The 21,705-nt window shown below is 37.9% G+C and overlaps 2 protein-coding genes across 3 annotated transcripts; both read right to left on the bottom strand.

The window, feature by feature from the left end:
- Positions 1-1,300: 1,300 nt before the first annotated feature.
- On the bottom strand, positions 1,301-17,841 carry LOC6496825 (dnaJ homolog subfamily C member 7). Of its 2 annotated transcripts, none has more exons than XM_001963289.4 (4): positions 17,174-17,841; positions 3,170-3,622; positions 2,259-3,103; positions 1,301-2,197 (listed from the first exon to the last, which is right to left on the bottom strand). In XM_001963289.4, exons 1-4 carry the CDS (start codon positions 17,374-17,376, stop codon positions 2,112-2,114), a joined length of 1,587 nt encoding a protein of 528 aa, XP_001963325.2. In that variant the 5' UTR covers positions 17,377-17,841; the 3' UTR covers positions 1,301-2,111. The 2 variants fall into 2 exon arrangements, with proteins under 2 accessions (XP_001963325.2, XP_014761374.1); XM_014905888.3 differs by lacking the exon at positions 17,174-17,841 and adding an exon at positions 12,069-12,493.
- A 650-nt stretch (positions 17,842-18,491) lies between these two features.
- On the bottom strand, positions 18,492-20,514 carry LOC6496824 (elongation of very long chain fatty acids protein F). The gene is made up of 2 exons (XM_001963290.3): positions 19,161-20,514; positions 18,492-19,096 (listed from the first exon to the last, which is right to left on the bottom strand). Exons 1-2 carry the CDS (start codon positions 19,365-19,367, stop codon positions 18,494-18,496), a joined length of 810 nt encoding a protein of 269 aa, XP_001963326.1. The 5' UTR covers positions 19,368-20,514; the 3' UTR covers positions 18,492-18,493.
- Between the last annotated feature and the right edge of the window lie 1,191 nt (positions 20,515-21,705).

Raw genomic sequence — 21,705 nt, 5'->3', positions numbered from 1 at the left:
ATTAAGGCATTTTCCCCTATCATTTGCATGTCTGGTAAATGGCGTTTAAAAACTGAAGCATACTTTTTGGAGCTTGCAGCAAACCTGCTTGGTTCAACTGCTTGCTCGACTTAGCTTCGAATTGGGGAGCAAGCAAGCAGTTCTAGGGGTCATATTTTCTTTCCATATATTTTTCAGTTTTTGAAGGGGATCCCCTGGAAATTTTCACGGAAAATCTAAAAAATATTTTGTTGTGAGATTTGGATGCAGGATGGCGGAGAATGGATCCACAAATCGTTTAAGGTATTCCGCTCTAGAATCCGATGGAAATTGGCCAAGATATAGCCATATCAGGGGGCCATAGTGTCCTTACACAGTTTTTGAAGGGGATCCCCTGGAAAATGTGACAAAAAATCTAAAAAATATTTTGTTGTGAGATTTTGATGCAGAATGGAGGGGAATGGATCCACAAATCGTTTAAGGTACTCCGCTCAAGAATCCGATGGAAATTGGCCAAGATATAGCCATCGCAGGGGGCCATAGTCTCCTCACACAGTTTTTGAAGGGGATCCCCTGGAAAATGTGACAAAAAATCTAAAAAATATTTTGTTGTGAGATTTTGATGCAGAATGGTGGGGAATGGATCCACAAATCGTTTAAGGCACTGCTCTAGAATCCGATGGAAATTGGCCAACATATAGCCATCGCAGGGGGCCATAGTGTCCTGAGACAGTTTTTGAAGGGGATCCCCTGGAAAATGTGATAAAAAATCTAAAAAATATTTTGTTGTGAGATTTTGATGCAGAATGGAGGGGAATGGATCCACAAATCGTTTAAGGTATTCCGCTCTAGAATCCGATGGAAATTGGCCAAGATATAGCCATCGCAGGGGGCCATAGTCTCCTCACACAGTTTTTGAAGGGGATCCCCTGGAAAATGTGACAAAAAATCTAAAAAATATTTTGTTGTGAGATTTTGATGCAGAATGGTGGGGAATGGATCCACAAATCGTTTAAGGCACTGCTCTAGAATCCGATGGAAATTGGCCAACATATAGCCATCGCAGGGGGCCATAGTGTCCTGAGACAGTTTTTGAAGGGGATCCCCTGGAAAATGTGATAAAAAATCTAAAAAATATTTTGTTGTGAGATTTTGATGCAGAATGGAGGGGAATGGATCCACAAATCGTTTGAGGTATTCCGCTCAAGAATCCGATGGAAATTGGCCAAGATATACATAGCCATCGCAGGGGATCCCCCGGAAATTTTTTCAGTTTTTGAATAAAATTATTATACCCTCGGAAAGGGTAAAATAAAAAGAATTACTTTTTAAAAATTTATTTGACACGACTTGGCGTTAGCCGCTATTACACTTTTATGGCGGTTACTCCAAAGTAAAGTAATTGAAGTGAACTAGTTTTTATTTAATAGCTAAATACGACTAAAGCACAACCCCATACCGAACACCCGTAAAACAACTGTTTCACTTGTTTACATTATTTACTTGATGCTTTCGAATTATATATTATTATCTCCATTATATAATAACACAATACCTAAATCATCGTCATTAGTTTTGATTGATTTATGGGTTTTTGTTTAACATCAAATCTTCATTTTCTTTGAACTTAGAAACATAACTTAAGTGCCTGGCTTAATGAGTAAAAATTAAAATGGTTAGACAATAAGGCTACGCTTGTTTTTATTTTAATCATTAATTAATCAGCTACACTCCTCTATTAAATCCGAACACACACGAGCAGGCGACTCAACAACTTGATACTTATTTTTTTGTGTCAGTGTTTCAATATATTTTATAAAATTTTATTTTTATTTGATTTCATGCCGCCGATAATTTTTAAAAAACAATTAAATGTTAAATATACACTTTAAATTTTCAGTTTGCTTTTCAGATTTTCAGAATAGATTAGCGTTTTTCTTTTTCATTAAAAAAAAAAAAAACAAACAAACACTCGTATCATATATTGGGTCGGGGGGGAGTTGGGGTAGGAAAATATGGAAAACAAAGGTCTTGATATTTTGTGCGCTGCTGTGTTGGGTCGCGTTGGCTTCCGATGAGGCAGAATGGGAGTCGAGGTGCTTTTGTTCTCTATGAAGGAGGAGGAGCAGGCTTTAGAACTCAAAGTTGAAGGACGAATTCCGGCCGCCGCCATTGAATTGGAAGAATGAGCGGAACATTTGATTCGGATCAAAGTCAGCTGAAAAAAATAATAGAAAAATTAATATAAAAATAATAAAATATGTATGTAAAGATCATACCTTGCTCTTGCTCTTCAATGTCCTGCCCGCTGTCGTAGCGCTGTTTCTTGCGGGCATCTGATAGGATGGCATACGCTTCACCCACTTCCTTGAACTTGAGCTCCTCTTCCTTGCGCTCCTCGGCACTGCTATTGGCATGCCGATCAGGATGGTGCACCAGGGCCTTCTTGCGATAGGCCTTCTTAATCTCATCATCGGAAGCATTCCGACCGATGCCAAGGATCTTGTAGTAGTCCTTTCGCTTCGACTTCTTCAACGCAAACTTGGCATCACGCAGCAGTTTTTTAATTTCCGGCGTCTTCTCCAGATTCAGGGCAGTCTCATAGTCGGCCACCGCCTCCTCGAACTTCTCCAGATCGTTGTGGCAGCGTGCCCGCAGCAGCAACGCCTTCAGATACTGACTGTTCAGCTCCAGGACCCTATTACAGTCGGTCACCGCCTCCCGCAAGTTGCCGATGCGCGTGTTGACCAGAGCCCGGTTATACAGCAGTTTCGAGTTAATGTCCTTGTTGTGCTCGTCGATCTTCAAAGCATCCGTGTAGATGACGTGTGCCTCGCGATATCTTCCAGATTTAAAGAGCATGTTGCCGTTCTCCTTCATCTCCTTGAGCTGTTTGCACTTGCTGCGCATCTGCTTCGATTTGTAGTGATCGGGATCGAGGGTAAGAGCACGCTCGAAATGCAGGATGCCCTTCTCCAGGTTATCGGTATAGTAAAGGCACAAGCCCCTCACATAAATGGCATCCGCCGAGGTGGAGTCCAACTTCATGACACCCACGGCAATGTCCAATGCTTCGTCACAGCGACCCAAAAAGGCCAGGCACTCGGCTTTCAAAAGGCGGTATCTAAAATAAAATATATATTAGATATAGTTATAGCTATAGATCTATGGATCTAAAAGGCAGACTTACTTCAAGCAAGCTGGAGCCAGCTTAAGGGCACTGTCTAGGTAGTAGACCACATTGCGGTAGGCCTTTGTGTCGTAATTGCTCTGAATGGTGGCCTCCAGTTGGCGGAGCTTCTGGACCGCCGTCTGCTCGCCACTAACGGCAGTGCTCTGCGAATTGAGCTCCATGACCGTCTTGATGGCCTGCTCCGTCCCGATGATATCGCCCAAAGCCAGACAACACTTGGCCACACGGACATAGGCCTTCTCAAAACCAGGATCGATGCGGATGGCATGTCGGGCATCGGTTAGGGCACTGTTGTAGTTAAGGAGCATCATGTAGCAGGCGGCGCGATTGCCGTAGTAGGCGGCCGAGTCCGGGCACAAGGATATGGCGTCAGTGTAGAGCTTGAGGGCATTTTGGTAGTTTTGTGCCTTGTATTGGTCGTTTCCCAGCTTCTTCTTCTCTTCAGCAATGCTGTAAGAAACAGAAAAAAAATTTACTTGGATTATAATTTGAATTTTTAATTTCATGTCGTCATCGTCAACCGAAACAACACCCGCGGGGCCAAGAAAGTCTTTCATTCTTCTCAAGAATTGTGGAAAAAAGGCTGGAAAAAAAAAAATGGCACAACCAAAAGCAACAGGAAGTAATCCGCTTGCCGTAGGCCCAGAAGTCTTTAGAAAAAGGTACAGTGGCACAAGAATAGTAAGCATTTTTTACTACTACTAACTACTGTACTATATCTATGACAATTATTATAATTTTCTTCGTAAAACCCTACTAACGTAACCATTGAAAAGCTTTTTCCGCAATTAACAAGTCACCTCGAAAGGAACTTCCGCCTCCCTGATCAATTTCCATTTTTTTTTTTAGCACACTGTCCTACTACTCATTTTTTTTTCATCAGGGAAGTGCAACAACCTGCAACCCACTGCAACCCACACACCCCACTCAAATGGGGCAAGAAATTATGGCATCACAATGGCCGTCAATAGGGCGACACTAATGCGGGGCGCCAAAGAATCCCGGAAAAGCCAAAGAAATTCTTTCCCCTAAAAACCACCACCCACCCCCCCCATCCGCCGCAACCGAAATACATTTGGAGTTGTGCCAGACGAACAGTTTTCACTGTACTTGGGGCAGGGCATTGTTTGAGGTATTATGGGGCAATAGTCGGGCTTTATGCCCCGGCTTGTTATTCTCGATTTTTTTTTGTTATTTATTTGCTTTCGGTTTCAGTTTCCTCTTGAGTCTAAAGTGAGTCTGTGGTGCCCCATTAAAAATGAATCGATTATGGCATATTTATTAAAAAAAAAGCCTGCTTTTTTCTAATATTATTCCATTTTTTTTAGAAACTTGTAAGAAACAGTGATTGCGATGGCTGGCAAACAAAAGATGTTAATTGCAACTTTTAGAGAGAAATAATTTGCATTTCCTAGACACTTTTTTTTTCAGAAAAAAAGGAGAATACGAATGGCAACGGCTGTGTGGGTGGTTGCCACTGGTAGGTTTGGCATTTTTTCAAGTGCTCAGCACAAAACTTTTAATTGCTGCCATAACTTGCCGATGCGGTCGCGGTCTCAACCACAAAATGGGGGCACAGCCAAGCGATAACAGGAGGGGGGATCTTCACGAGAGAGTAAGATGGCTGGCAATACTAGTACCAACAGCAGTTTGCATAACAATTAGAGAGAAAACGCGCCATAAAAGTCAAAAAATTCGTTCGCGCTTGATTGGGCAACATTTTAGAAAGCCATTTGTTAGGATCCCATAGTCCTCCACCCCTCCCTCCACATGCAACATCTCCTTCCATCTGTCTACTTGCATTGCCCAAAAAAGTAGGCAACGCCGTTTGCATTTGCAATTCAACTTCAATAAAAAACAAGAAAGGAAAGCTAACTTCGGGCGGAGCCGAAGTTTATATACCCTTGCAGTTCAGTCGCAGTCCGATAGGTGGCGCCACGCATCTATATTATTAGATATACAGCGGATCGTATATAGTCGGCCGATCCTTATGAAATTTGGGATATCGAATTATTTTGACCAAAGAAGCATACATTGAAAATCCCATCCTTCTAACTTGAAAAACAACGAAGTTATGCCATTTCCGATCAATCAGTTATATGGCAGCTATAGGATATAGTCGACCGATCTTTATGAAATTTGGCAGATCGTATAAGTTGGACCAAATAAGAATCCAACCTTCTAACTTGAAAAACAACGAAGTTATGCCATTTCCGATCAATCAGTTATATGGCAGCTATAGGATATAGTCGACCGATCCCGGCCGTTCCGACTTATGTACTACCTGCAAAGGAAAGAAGGGTGTGTGCAAAGTTTCAACTCGATAGCTTTAAAACTGAGAGACTAGTTTGCGTAGAAACAGACAGACAGACGGACAGACAGACAGACGGACAGACAGACAGACAGACAGACGGACAGACGGACAGACGGACAGACGGACAGACGGACATGCTTATATCGACTCAGGAGGTGATCCTGATCAAGAATATATATACTTTATAGGGTCGGAGATGTCTCCTTCACTGCGTTGCACACTTTTGACCAAAATTATAATACCCTCTGCAAGGGTATAAAAAGAGAGAAAACAGCCCCACTAAAGAGCTGATTAGAAAGAGAGAGAGGGGAGAAGCGGTGCATTAAAGAGAGTGGAGGAGTGGGGCTTAAGAACACCCAAAAAAAAAAAGAAAAAACATGAAAGCCCCGGCTAGATAAATAAAGCGCAAAGGGAAACCACCTGAATGGCAGGAAAAACAGGCAAAAAAAAAGAGTAAACGGATAGCGCAGTAAAATATACAAAAAAAAGAACAAACAAACTGGCAGTCAAAGAATGAATGCAAAGCATGCAATGCAAATTTTTAAGCATGTATAGATTACATTTGCGGTTAAAATAATAGCACTATAAGCTCATTATTAAAAAAAATATATATATAGTAAAAAAAGAGATTAAAAATACTAAAAAAAAAATTAATTCCTTCAACCACAAAACAAAAAAACTATTAATTAATATTCGATTTTAATCTTTAATGAAAGCTACTATTATGACCCCTCCTGTGTGTCAGGTCACAGTAGAGTTCAATGCGCGATAAGCAAAGTCAATGGTAGAAGAACATTCGAGGAATCTACAATGTGAGTGGAATGCCGATGGCTGACAGAGAGTGTGAGTGTGATGCCTGGAATAATCATTCTCTCATGAATATGCATGCACAGTTTGAAGAGAGGGGGGATATGTGTGAGGGAGTGGGAGTGGGGGGGACTGTGATGACAAAACTTTTTCCAAAGAGAGACAAGGAAGACAACTTGGAGGGGCCAACGATGGGACATGTGCTGGAAGAATCATGCAAAGTAGATTGCCGGAGTGTCGAATCCATCAGTTAACTGCAGCTTGATGGTTAGCGACGATAGTGGAATAATACGCACACTTGCTACAGTGGGGTTAGCCTAAAGGGGGACACTTTAAGGGGGATTGGATTTTGAGAGTGTGTAAGGGATGCGGTTTGCTTGGGGCTTAAGGCTTAAGGATTATTTAATTCTTCATAAATTGTGATTTTCTTTTAATCTATAATGATTTTTAAAGATAGTCCTCTTAGGTTCTACTTCTGGATATTAATTTTTGGTTTACTTTTAAGCTTAAATATTCTTCCTTCTTAAAATAAATTCTGTTTCCTTCAAATATTTGTCTTTTTACTTTACTCTTTACTTTTTACTCTACATGATACTCTACACATCACACCGTACATTATGCGGTAGCGCCCTTATTGAATAATTTCATACTTATTAAAGTTACTTTTTAAAGTTCTAACATTCTTTTTCCCATTTTTTTTTGGCAATTTTAAAATAAAATTCAATAATATATGCATATTTTACTGCCAATACCCCTTTTTAAATAAAATTACCTTCTTCTATAACCTCTCTTTTAATAATCCCTTAAAAATTTCCCTCATAATTCCACCTCTTCTTCCCGTTTCACGTAATTTCCGGTAAAACTTCTCCGCCATATATCAAATATCCCAGTGTACTGCCATTTGCATTCCATTAGCATCCTGTCATATCAAATATTTTCCCGGACACCAGACACCAACAACAACAACAACAACAAGAACTACCAGGAGATCCTGCGGAAAGTGGCAGGCAACAAAAAAGCATAGTCTACTTACCGCGGCAGAAATGTAAATTCCTCCGAACTCATATACAATTTATTGAGCATTGGAGGAGTCAGACTTTTAATGTTATTACTTTGCGACATGCGTATATATTTATTATTTTTTTTTATATATAAAAAAAGGATTAATGTGAGGGATTATCCTGAGGAGCAATTAAGCGACCGATGGTATCCCATAAGGGCCGAATTATTATTTTATTACAAAAAAGGAAAATATTGTAAGTGGCTATCAAAAGACTGTTTTAGCGAACACGTTTATGCTGGTGGTGGTCTCCCTAGCAGCCAACGGAAGCGACTGATGTTGATGCTGCTGCTGCCACAGTCGAGCTATTGATGTTGCCACTGCCACTGCTGCTGCTGCTGCTGCTTCTGGCTTTGCTTTTACTTTTCCCTTTGCTTTTTTTTTTTGCCGATTTTAATGCAACGACATGTCCAGACCCTCCAATCGGAGAACTCACGAACTCATGCACGAGCATTCTGCCGCTTGCCGGTGAAATTGTCGGGCAGTTGACTTTTCAGATGCACTGTGGCACCAGCGAGAGAGAAAGAGAGTAATGCCTCGGAGAGAGCTCAGTTGCATTTTGCAATGCGCATGTAAGAGAGTGGGGAAGTGGGTGGCTGGGGAGAAGCCTCTCTGCAGGTGGGCTTTAACGGTACAACAGACAATTCCCACTCTTTCCCATTCCCACTTACTCACAGCCATTTGTTGGTCAATAAGAATGGCTAGGCTACAATGGTGTGGTCATAACAAGTCTAAACATGTATACTCTTCTAAAAAGGATTTTAAAGAAAAGAGACAGAAACTAGTTATTTTTGATTTTGAGGTTAGGCATGACATTAAAATCTTGAAAAAAAATAGATTCTTCTTAAAATAAATACAGAAATAAGTATTAAAATTGTATAAAAGGACATAAGGATTAATTTATCCAACCCTCCTTATCCTTTTTAGCCGTAAAGCTCATTTCTAACGGTCTAACCCATCACAACAATGACAATAATAACAACAAAAAGCAAGACAAGCTTAGGGCGTAGCAGCTGGAGGAGAAGAAGCAACGGACATGACCTGCCACAAGTTGAAATTGCTTGCCACAAGACCCCAACACAGTCACTGCTGTTGCTACCAACACATCCTTATTATCATCCACCATCTAGTATCTACGATTCACGTGGACAACCACGCACAGTAGGTCAATGCGGGTCTCATGTACATATACATATATATATATATGTTTGCTTTTGTTTTTGTTTTTGTTGTTTTTCTGTTGCCGTTTTTGTGCTTGCCCCCAACTGCGTGAACCGGAAATGCTGTGCAGACATAATGGCGGCCGAAAGAACAGCAGGAGAGAGATGGGCGATGGGCGAAGAGCCAAGAGCCGTCATGGCTTAAGTGAATAAGGAGAAGTTTCCAATAAATAAAAGAAAAGCCAGCTTAAGAAGCCCCAACGGGGGAATAGTAGAGGAGAAGTTAGTATGGAAGAGGTAATGAACCTGGCCAAGTGTCGGAGTGCCCGAAAGTTTAAGCCAAATTGCCGGAGTTGAAAAGTGTGTTTTGGGTTTTTCGAGGGGGGAATAAGTAAAAAATTAATTGTCTGGCGAAGCACAGAGAGAAATTGTAGTTAAGAGATAAGAACAATAGATAAAAGAATCTTAGTTCTTTATTCTTAATCAAGGGTACACTGTGGCTTATTGAGAGAATTGGTCACACTGTTTCAGTAAAATGCAACTTTTTTTCTCTCAATGTTCTGTCTAAGAAACATAATTGTTTGTTAAGAATTTTTATAAAGGGCACACTGTGTTGTCTTAAGACAATTGGTCACACTGCGCCAACAAAAAGGATCAAAATATATCCATAAGTGTCTCTAAATTCTCTCCACAAGACATATAATTGATTGATTTCTTTTATTAGCAAGGGCACACTATGGCTTCGTGAGAGAATTGGTCACACTGAACTACCCAAATAAAAAGTATAATAAATACAAAAGAAGTACTTCCCCTTTCTTTCTCTCAGTGCCAACCCCCAAGACCTTTTGTCTGTTGCCCAAGTGTGAAATGGTTGAGAACTAATCCAAACAATATAAGATACATAATTGATTGTTATCTGACAATGCCCCCCAATCGTCATCATCACTTTCATCATCATCACTTTCAGTTATAAAAAACTTGCATATGGATGAGAGTTCGTGTTCTATTGACACTTGCTTCAATTGAATTTATGGCCCCCCAGTTTTGGGTCGTTGTCCGACCTATTATTTCTCTCTCGGCATGCGGAATACGGTTTAGAGGTTCTGCCAGTTGCCGGTTGCCAGTTGTTTGCTATTTATGGCACTCGCAATATTACAAACAAAAAAAAAAAGAAATGGGGATTTATGACGGTGCTGAATGTTTGCTTTTAACAACAAATACATATATGATATGTGTGTATATCTAGTGGACACGTGCTTAAAGTGCGATCAAATGGGATATATTAGCCGATAAAAAGTGTGCCAAATAGATAAGAGTGATTAATGGGGAAAAGGTATGGTATTAAAGGGCATGGGAGAGAGGTCAGAGGTCACCAGAGTATGAAGTAATTAAAAGTTTCAGAGTTAGAGGTAGAGTTATGTTCCTAATGGGCTTTACCTTTTGGGAGAAGAAGGCTTCAGCTTCCTTAAAAAAAAAGACATAAATTATAAGGCCAAAACATATAATTTTAATAATCCCAGGAGACAATTCCTCGTGATATCTATCCCGCCGTACGTTATGCGGCAGCGTCCCTCGGTCGGTTGCAAGGACAAAAGAAGCCCTTTGCCCCACAGTGGCCTATAATTCTTGGCACAAAGTTTCTCCAAAGAGAGACTCTATGGGAATACTCCCATGTGACTCATTTGCTTGCCTCCAATGACCAACTGCAACTGCAACAGCAACTGCAACTGCCACTGCAACTGCAACAGCAATAAAATGCATGCAAAATTTAATGCCACTGCAATTTAAAACGCAATCCGAACGCCCACACTCGAAGAGCCACAGGCTATATAGCCACATAGGGGGGGTAGGAGGGCCTAGGAGAGGGCATAAAAACATTTATGTCGGGGCAATAAACGACACACCCAGCTCAAAAAAAACAACAAAAAAATAGCAGAAAAGACAACACAAAAACCAAAAATTATAGTGCGGTAGTGCGATGCATTGTACATATTTTTCCCTCCTGCTGCTAAAGTCTTGACTCTATACGATATATGTATATATCTTTTTTTTTTTTTTAGGAATTTTGCGCCGACGACCTCAATGTGCCATATGCCAAAGCTCTGCTCCCAAAAAAAAAAAAATGTTGGGGCAGCCAAGCACACACATGTGCCCAGAAGAGACCCACTAAATAGTCTCCTAGGAGAAAGGACAGTCTAACGGAGAAGAATTGCATTTGGCAGAGTCGGCGGGGGTCTCTGACATTTTCAAAGAGATTGAGAATTTTTTTGTTGTTGCTTTTGGCCATTTGGCTATTGGCTCTTTGCGTTTGTTACTCGTTCTCCCTTTTTTTGGGGGGTTGCCTTGATCGAATTGGTCATTGCTCTTTGACGGGTTGGGGCAACTGACAGCAAAAAAAACAAGCGAAAAAAAGTGTGTGAAGGGCAAAGGCTGGCAGAAAAGTCAAGAAGTTTTGGGTGAATCACGGTAGAAATAGCAACAAGAGTTTGTAAAACATCATGATGAGTGGAGATAGGTGGCTTTTTTTTAGAGGTTATTGGCTCTTACAATACTTGAAACATGGTAGATCAAGTTTTTACAAGTTATGTTAGAACAGAACATGTTAGAATGTATATATAGTAAGTATAACATGTTTCTTCAATATAAAAGATATGTTAGAACATGTTTTGAACTTAATAAAGTGCATGGCCTAACATTTATTCATTTATATACACATCACTACATATCAGTTAAGCTTTTCCTTTAATCTACACTAGCCGGCATAATTATTTTGACAAAAAAAAAATGGTTAAAGTTTTTAACTAAATTCGCAATGGTTTAAAATAACTTAAAACATTTTTTTTTGGTCTTATGTATATATGTATTTATTATCTATTATCTTAGTCTTAAGTGTAAAGATATTTGCAAAGTGTGACCAATTATCTCAAGAAGTCTTAGTGTGCCCTTGCTTGAGAATAAAGGCTTAATATGCTCTTATAACACTTAAAACATGTTTTTATGGCATAATTTATAGCATAATATCATAATCAGCTATCAGCTTAGCTTTCTTTGAATATTTTTATCTATTATCCAAGTCTCAAGTCTTATCACTTTTTTCTATTCTTGACTTTCCCAGAAGTCCTATCATAACCAGACCACCATTACCCCTGTCCCATTCATCATTTTTCCCACAAAAACAAACCTTTTATCGCTTTCCTTTACTTTTGATTGTAAAAACCGCAGTATTATTCAACAAGTTCGATGATTCTATCAATTGATTTTCAATTTCAACGCCTCTGCACGTGGCAACTGTCAGAGAGGGATGGCCTACTCCGACAGAGACAAATGAATATGCAAAAAGTTCCCCAATATATATATAAAAGTATATATATATACTTTTCGCACCGCTGTGCATATCTTTAGAATGTCTAGCGTCAACGAAAATGGTTTTTATTTTTGGTTGCGGTTTTTATTTTTTTGTTTTTTTTGCACTTTGGGTTCCGTTTTAGTTAGCATTTAATTAATCGAGTGCGATAAAAAAAAAAGAAAGCTAAAATAAAAATGTAAAAAACTTACTACAACATTTTGTTCACCTCGATGTTTGTGGTATGGGACTCGGACTTATAAATATAATTGTCTGTCGGTGAGAGTTCTCTCTTTTTGGAGTTAGTATTTTATTCCTTCGGATATTTTAACTTCTTTTTGCCGTTCACCTTTATTTCGTTTAGCTTGTGGATATGGATATGGTTGCCGTTTTGAGCCGATTTGACGACACACTTTTTCTTTTCATCACAACTAATACGGCTGAATTTTATCGTATTATTGACAACGGAAATTTTTCGTTTTCTGGCATTGGAGCAGAAGACAAACAACTCAAAGCAAAAGGATAATAATTTCTTTATAAACTACACTCTCTTTTTAAAGGATTTATTAACAGATTTTCCACACAAATGGGTGGCGAGCGCAGAGCAGCGCGGAAAAACGACGTCGATCGACGCACCGCTGCAATTTTCGACTGAGTGGGTCGCCGCCGCCGCCGAGTGGGCTTGCGATTGCAACGCACTGATCAGCTGATTGGGGGGCCGCAAGATAGAGAGAGAGAGAGCGCAGAGAGAGCGTGGGAGCCTACGAGTGCATCTCCTCCTTTGATCGCCAAGAGAATGAGCAAATTAGTGAGCGAGTAAACTCATCAAAGAGATTTTCGCAAATGATAATTATGGGGAATTATGCTTGTCTGAGCAGAATTGCGCTTAATTAATGCCGCGATCATTAAAGAGATAAAAATTCAAATGAGAGTCACATTGACCAAAAAAAGTATTACAACTTGGCAAGAAAAATGTTAATAAAAATTAAATAAATATAATTTTTTCATAAAAGCAAAAGGGAAGACTTTTTCTTCCTCAAAATCATTCAAAAGTTAATGAACTCTTTTTTCCTTGTTTTTATTTATTTTCCTCTTCTCCTTGTCTTTTAAATTTAACTTCCCGTTGTTCAAAAAAAATATACAAACATTTATAAATCTATAGACAGTATATATATTTAAAAAAAAATTTAAAAAAACAAACCTCCACCATATGAAGGCGTGTCGAATAATTTCGATTGCGACATGGGCTTGATATTTCGCTTCGTCTGCTGCCTGTCAGATTTTAATTAACAATTTTTTTTTTTAATTTCTTTAATAAAACCATACATGGAAAGACAGCAAATTGAAAGAAAGTTGAGGTCCCGACCGAAAAGTCAAGGCTAGAAATGAGGAAATGGATTGCAAAAAACCCACAAGTCTCTGCCAGAAAATTATCACAAAATTGATCCAATTTCTATGACAAAATGGGTCAACCGCAAAGCAAATTGCAGTAAGCAGAGTGCCCCTGCAACAAGTGCATTCCATTCCAAGTCGTTGCAATTGAAAACCAGAAAGAAAAAAAAAAACAAAAAAGACAATAAGAAAACGAAAAGCAAGTGAAAGTGCACAGTTACAGACAAACAAAGCAATTAAAAACCAGCAACAAGTGCCAATAGCAGAAAACAACAAAAGAAAATTAATCAAAAAACTCATAAAACAAAAGCCACAAAATTTTAAGAGAAATTGCCACAAAATCACAAAAGTTGGCCAAAAAAAGAAGGCTTAAGGTGATACAGTGATTGTAAAACCAGGTAGCCAGAGTGCATAATTGCAGGGGAGATAGTGCCAATAAATGTCAAACTATAATGAGCGATAATTTATGAGCTGCCAACACCTACAGTTTGAAAATGCAAATCGAAGAGAGAGAAAGGAGCGAGCGGCCCACTCTCAATTTTCCGAAAGATAAATTCTCTTATAGATGCACTGAAGAAAATGTTTGAAATATATGCAAATATTAATAATCTAAAAAAATATTATATTTAGAACTTAGAGACTAATTAGTAACAGGTATTACTTTAGTTTTTTTTGTTTTTGTAAAATAATAATTATCTTATTTTAAGCCCCTCTTTTCTCTCTCTGTATCCAAAGTCTAAAAACTAGCTTTAAAGCAAAAAGGCGGCAGACTGGCTAAACTGGCTTCACAATCCGATCCAGACCGATAAGGGAAGACAGCCCGAGACCGAAGACTGAAGACTGAAGACTCACATGGGTGGCAGATGACAGCTGGCTAAGCTTTTTAACTTGATCTAGGGAGGATCTGGTTTTCCAGCCGCGTCTCTCGGGGAAAATTGAACAATTTTCCAGTGAATTTAACTAAGTGTTTGCGATAAGAGTCTTCGCTGAAGAGGCTCGAGTGACAATAAATGGCATTTCCGGTTGCAGAAACAGAGAGATAAGAAAAGCTACTTAAAGATAATTAGTTACAAGGTGTGTAGTTATTTTTTAGATACAATTTAATAAGGTTTTTTTTATTTTTAACTATTCTACTATCTTGACAAAGCTTCTCTTTCTATCATCTTCGAGTTAATTGAAAAATTACCTGACCAAAAAATAAATAAAATTCGCCAGCCCCCACAAAGACCTGGGGAATTACGTAATTGGAAGCTATTTCCAAGACAATAATAGTCTTTAAATGAGTGGCACATCCATCTAAGCTAAGTATAACTTTAATTCGTTACTAGTCTAAGTAATACCATTTCGAATCAATAATTTAATTGACCCACTTTACCCAAAAGTCGGAGTACTTTTTGAGAGTTATATGGTTTGGGGCTAATTGCCTGAAGTTGGTCGAGAGTTTCGTGTCGATTGGGCAAAAGTTTGGCCGAAAATAAAGCCAACGGCAATGAAACATTAGAAAAAAAAAATAAGGGGCAAGCGAATTTGGGTCGAAACTAAGTTGAAGAGCAACTTTGTTGATGGCCAGTAAATAGAACACAGGGCTTCTCAAACTGTAAAAGGGGTTTAAGAATTTCAAGAGCAAGCTCTTCTTTTTAGCAGAGGTTCTTAAGAGAATTTAAACTCTTAATGAGCATCTTGTAGATAATTTTAATCATTGAAGTTTATATGAACTTTAGATTATTTTTTAAAAATAAAAAAAGGAGTTCTGCTTCAATAATTATATTTTATTTCTAAATCCAAGCCAAGGTTCTTAGATTTCTCAAGAATTACTTCACTGACATTTTGAGTTGGCGGCATGCTGAGACTTTTTTTTAAGTTTTTAATAATAATTGAACTGATTGATTGACTGCTGCTGCCATAATAGTTGATTGCTCTTGCCAAGGCCAACAAACTTGGTCAAAAATAAGTCAAGAGAGTTATTGTTCTCTAATTCATTTTAATTTCTTTATTATAAGCCATGTTTTGTTGCTAATTTCGTAAACTTGCCCATTTATCAGGGTCAACATTTCTAATTCCTCCACAAACTGTGACTCACACTAGAGATATACAGATTGGAGAAAAAAAAAAAATAAAACGGGTTCCCTCATCTCTCTTTCCCAGCGTCATCATCAAGTTTCCAAGTAAGTACAAACAACAAAAATATTAAACAAAATATATATTTTTTTTCTTTCTTTAAAAAGAGGATGAGTCACTTGGCCAGACAGGGGAAATTTTTGCACTTCTGTGCTCCAAGTCCTTGAACCTTTCAACTCGCAACTTGAAACAAAGTCACTGATGGAACAAATTAGATAATTACTGAAGGCTTCACTTCAAGTCCAAAGCCAAAAAAGAAAAATTTGTATGGCTTCTGAGTTCATTCCACTTTAAGTTTCATTTTTGGCCAACTTTTGTGTGGGCTGCTTTGGGCCTTGTCTTTAAATATTTTTTTTTTTTTTGCGATGACTGTACTTCATCTGGAAAGAGGTGATCAGGTCAGAGTTCTCTTTGGACTCAATGCCATGAGATTGTAATCCATATTTTTTCCATTAAACTCTTATCTATTTGAGTTGTATTTCAACTACAAGCTCATAGCATTATTATTATTTTTCCATTACTCATGGAGGCCAGCAAAAGTGACGCAAATTCTAGCGGAAACAGCGTAATAAACAAAAATAAAAATCTACAAACCAAAATAAAATCAATTGCGTTGCATTTTACTAAAACAATGAACTGGAATCTCCAAAAATGCATTTTATTTACAAAAGTCAATACTATGCTTCCAAGTTTGATGTTTAAAAAGTTAAGGAAATCAATGGAAATGGCCTTCTAGGAAATGCAAATGGCAGGAAGCTTTAATGAAAAGTGGCGATGACTGGTTTAGAACTGTTTAGTGATGAAAATTTAGCAAAAATCTTAAGAATTACTAGATAGTATCTGGTAGATAATTAGCTATTTGAATAATATATTTAAGAAAAAGCAAAAGAGAAGGGAGAATATATACAAAAATAAACAAATTCCTTCAAACAAGTGAGAAAGCACTTTTTTTTAGAATCTATAAGATCTGAAAGTATTATAGATAGTATATATACTATATATAGTAATATATTATAGAGACTATTGATATTTTCGCTTTAAAATTGCTTGAAAAATGTTTTATTTATTTTTTTTATATTTTTTTTTTTCTATAAAAACCTCTCAAATACCCCCAATTTTTGAAGACAAGCTAGTTATTCTTGTGAAATCAAAGACGCTTGAATTTCAAAATTTAACGTTTAAGGGGGGCCCACACACACATACACTCTATACACACACACACAGACTTGGTATCCCCGCCCTGGTCGAAAGTAAAACCAGTTTCCCATAAGAACCCACAACATAGAGCCCACCTAGCAACAACAACAAGAAAAGATATATATTTGTAGGGAAACTGCAGCTGGGTGTGCTGGGTTGTGCTGCGTTGGTGTTGGCGCCGCAGTCGCTTCTCTGCCAGCGTTTTCTTTTTTCGTTCGGCTGCTGCCCATGACCATGTCAAATGGGTGGGAGAGGGAGGCGAGAGGGAGACAGTAGGCAATAGATTACATAAAACAGCAGTGCAGGCTAGTACAGATGTGGGCAAAATAATAGGACTACTAAAGTAAGATAATTATTACTTTTTTTTTTTTTAATTTATTAATAATAATTATAATACAAATACAATAAAATTAATAATTATTTATATAAATTATTTAATAATTTTAATCCCTATTTTTATGACCTCTCTTGTAAATAGCTCTCCCCTATCGCCCATTTTTAGGGGAAAGTCTTATCTCACAACTGGAGGACTACTCTTTTAATCACTAGACCCAGTACTAACTACCAATTGGAATGGCAAGTTGGACAAAAACTTGGTCGAAATACTCACGTTGCCGCGTCCTTGGGTACAATTTCCTCTGCCGACGTGATGCCCATTTTGACGTCAACGTCGTCCTGGGGAGACTGCTGCTGAGTGGGCGGCACCTGTGCTCCGGATCCCACCTCCACTCCGGTGATCTCCACGTCCATGTCGGAGGTTGATGAGGTATCCTCGCGTTCGCTGTCGCTAATTTCAATAATTTCCTCGTCCATGCGGTCAAGAACAATAGCAGCAGCGATACCTGGTGACGGTTGGCGTCGAGGGCTCTTTTGGGTGCACGCGGTTTTTTTTGTTTGTCGTTCGTCTTTACTTTTCACTGTTTTTTTTTTCACCTTTGGTTTGCTTTTTTTCTTTTTTTTTTTATATGTATTTTAGCTTTGCGTCAATAGACTTTTGTTACGTGTGTATGTGCTGCACGCGCGCCGCGTTAGAATTCACGATTTCTGGGGGTTATTTTCCTTCCCTCGCCTCTCGGTTTGTCGCGGCAGTTGTCCCACCTGATTGCTGTCGCACCTCTAGATACTTTGGCTATTTCAAACGGCAAGCATTAAAGTGCTTGCAATAATTTAAAAATTAATTTTGCCTTTGCCGAACAACCGACAGACGAGAAAAAGCGAGGAAAAGATTTGTAGTGTTGTTGATAACCAAATGTGTTGATGAACGTATGGTTTTTATCAATATATCGGTATTCTTTATATATCGATATGTGGATTTTGCCTAAATATCGAACATGTGGTTTGTGTCTTTGCTTCACGAATAAATGAAGTTAAGGTTTTAAGGTTGAAGTTAAGTCTTTTATTGTGTATTTTAGTGGAAAAATAGTAAAAATATAATATTTTAAAATAGATGTATAAAATTTAAACATCCATGAATTTTTTAAGATTTATGATGTATTTTTATGTATTTTTTTTATGTATGTATTTTATTTTTTATTTTTTAAGATGTATAAGAATGGCAGGCCGGAAACGTGACTTTATGTATGAACCGGGTAACAATTGTAAAACTATCGATATACGGATTTCTTTTAAGGACTTTTCTGCTATAGAAGAGAAATAAGTTAAATTTAATTCAAATCCTTACATAAAATAAGAGCTTCTATGCTGAAATTCCTAAACAAACAGCCGCTTGTTTAGGGAAATCACTTCCTGTTAATTTTATCGAAAAATTATCGTTTGTGTCCCTGGTTCCCGCCAACAAACTTTTTTAAAATAATTCATTTAAGAATGTAATTTAATTTAATTTAAAAGAATAAAATCAAATATTTTGACGATTTGGCATTTTATTACGATTTATTGTTCATTCTATATTTAAAATAACATAACATGATTTTTAATTAACTTTCTCTTCTTTTGAATTCAGCGAATCCTGGTCCTTTTTAGGACTTTTCTTAGGCGATAAAATGTAGGTCTTAATGTAAAAGTGACTAAACAGCCCAATAAAAATGGGATTAAAAATAAAGCATATCCCCATCGGTAGTTTGGCGTAATTACAGTTGGGGTTTGAAATGGTTTTGATGATAAGAACCTGGACAATTACGAACTGGGCGAGTTGGACGAGAGTTATGTATTTCTTCCACCAGATACTCTTCTGCACCGACGAGTTCACCGACGACAGGTAGTAGTAGGTGTACATCACAACGTGGACGAAGGCGTTTAGAGTGCAGGCTGGGAAGAGGAGCCCACCGTATCCATGTATTGTAACAACAATATAGCCAATACTAGCCATAATACTGTGATGGAACAGATGCAGGAAGGTTAATTGCTTATCTTTCTTTCGCAAAACAAAGAATATGGTTTCAGTTAGGTCCATAAATTTGTTGATTCCATAAATGTTGCATAAATAGCGTTCATAGTCCTTGTGCGGATGATCCAGAGGCAGGGATTTCAAACATTTTATATCATAGGTATCCATAAAGAAAAGAAAGCGTACAGCCTACAAATACAAATTTCTTTTATAAAGAATATCCTTTTGTTCACAATTTGTCCTTGCTACTCACACCATAAAGACCATAAAGATTGTACAGAATTTGAATGATGTTGTAAGCCTTGATGACGCCGCGCAGATCGTAGGGTTTTCGATCCTTCATAAATTCGGGACCCAATTTCAAAACGAATGCAAAGTACGCGATTATTATTACCACCGTGGGCCACGGAGTGGCATATAGTGGATGGGTGTGTGGATCAATCGGGGTTGGGGATAACATTTCGCGGTTCTTTTCGGAGACAGACTAATAGGCGACTAACAGACGGGGGTTTCTAATAAATGCCTCGATCGAATCATAAATTAAACAGCTCACCTGCAAGTTCATTATTTACATACAACTTTTTTCGGTAATGCTATTTGTTTTTTTTTTAATCGCAGCTACTATTTGATTTCCGCTCTAGCGTATTCGCTCATTGCGCTTTCTTTGAAGGTCGTTCGCGCCAATATACATGAATAATTAATTACCGCTAAGGAATTTCTAATTGCTTTTAATCTTATTAAACACTACGTAGTTCTGCAAATGGTAATTTATTTGAATTTGGACCAAGCCATTATAGTATGATGTAATATGTTTTAATCTGGTACTTGGAAAATTGAATATTTGGATAGTATAAGGATAATAAAAAGTTAATTTGTATTTAAAAATAACTGCTTTCTAAACGGCAGTATTGTTAAACGTAGGAAAAACATTAAAGGGTTGGAAAACATGTCAAAAGCGCTGGCTGACAAGCTATGCCTGATATTGCAACCGGAAACTTGATTTGGCGGGTAATTTAAGAATTCCTTGTTAGTAAGAGATTTCTTTTTATTAGACATTTAATCCAGTTCTAATTAAAAAAAATGAAAAAAAGGAATTAAAACAAATTAAATTAAAAATAAGAAAAAAGAAACCATTTCTTAGACTTAGCTCTTTTATGATCTTTTTTGTGGTAGAGATTGCAGTTTTTTTTAAATTAAATATTAAGTAAATTAAGTTAAATATTAAGTATTGTATTTGGAATCAATTTATAATCAAATTCCAGCTGTCATCAATATTCCAGCACCCCAAGCCCGAAGAAATGTGGAATGGCAGCTGGGAAATCGACAATAAGAAAAAACCCCAAAACCCAAACGAAACGAAGAAAAAGAAAGAAAAAAAATCCATATGTCATGTGCAAAGACAATACATAAAAATGAATTCTATATAGACAGATATCAGTATATTATATGTATATATAGAAATACTCTCTCGAAACAATTGGAGAGAACAGAACGAAATGCGATTGGTTCGGAATCGTCAAAAGAAACGCAGAAGGAAAAACGAAGACAAATAATAGAAAAATGAGAAATGAACGACAGAACGAAACGAACCGAGCACACCCACCCATCATCGCATTAGCGGAATATAGAAAGCACACACACACCAACACACACTCATATGGGGGAGAAAGGACCTAGGTGGCAAAGGTGCGAGACGAGCATTTATAAGCAGTGCTATTTATAAGCATCCGGATCCGATTCGAAAAAGCGAAAACGAACGCCCCCCGGGTGAAAAAAAAAAAAATCATTCCACCCGAAATCATGGCAGTGAGAACGGTATAGCATGCTCTGATTGTCTCTGCTCTCCTCTGAAACGGCAGGAGCAAAAAAACGAAAAAAAAAGAAGCAGAAATATCCTTGCAAAGAAATACAAATAAACGATGAAACGAATGAGAAACGGAAAGCAGTTGACAAACCCACAAATGGCATAAAAAATCTTGCGCAAACTCCAAGCATCCTGTTTCGGAATAGTCCTTAAAGGACTAGTGGGGGTGGTGGCACACAAAGTTTGTCATTTACTTTTTTAATTGAAATTAAAATGCTTTTCCAATAAAAAATTGTCTCCAAAAGCAAGACTCCCAAAAAAAAAAAAACAAATAAAAAGAAAAAAGTAAAAGCAAAAGCAAAATAAAAAGAAAAGAAATTCCAAAAGCAGCTGCGCAAACTCGAAGCATCCTGTTTTCTTTGTTTTTTTTTTTTTTTTGCAAGCAAATGCAATGCATTTATTTTAATTTACTTTGGGTTGGAAACCCCAACAGAAAATGCCAAAACAATTGTCATTTGTTTATATAAGGCGACGGCCATTGGAGAGCCCACAGTCTCACACGCTCCCTCTCTTCACCAACTCACACACACACACACACACACACACTAACACACAATACTCTCACAAGGCTCACAAACACTATGCAAATATGCTGCTCATGTTTATTGGTTGCAGCTCACCTGGCTAAGAAGTGGCTGCCAGAGCGAGAGGCACAATGTTTGGCAGTTGAAACGAAATGAAATTGAAACGCAAACGAAATGAAATGGGAGCGAAGTATGGGGGAAAATGGTGAGGAAGATGGCTGGTGGGGGTTATGGGGGGGATAGCTGCTGGATTTGGAGAACTCGCACAAACGAATTAAAAAAATAAATAAAATAAAATTAAAATGTATAAAATTAAGTGTGTGTGAGAGGGAGCTGGAGGACGAGCGAGCGAGGGGTCCTTGTGCTCTGTCTGTATTGGCTGTATGGGAGCGCATGTTTCATTTCATTTG

This window comes from Drosophila ananassae, chromosome 3R (assembly GCF_017639315.1).
Source record: "Drosophila ananassae strain 14024-0371.13 chromosome 3R, ASM1763931v2, whole genome shotgun sequence".
Taxonomy (NCBI): Eukaryota; Metazoa; Arthropoda; class Insecta; order Diptera; family Drosophilidae; genus Drosophila; species Drosophila ananassae.
The sequence above is the reverse complement of the archived record's forward strand: the minus strand, read 5'-3'. Positions and strand labels throughout refer to the sequence as shown.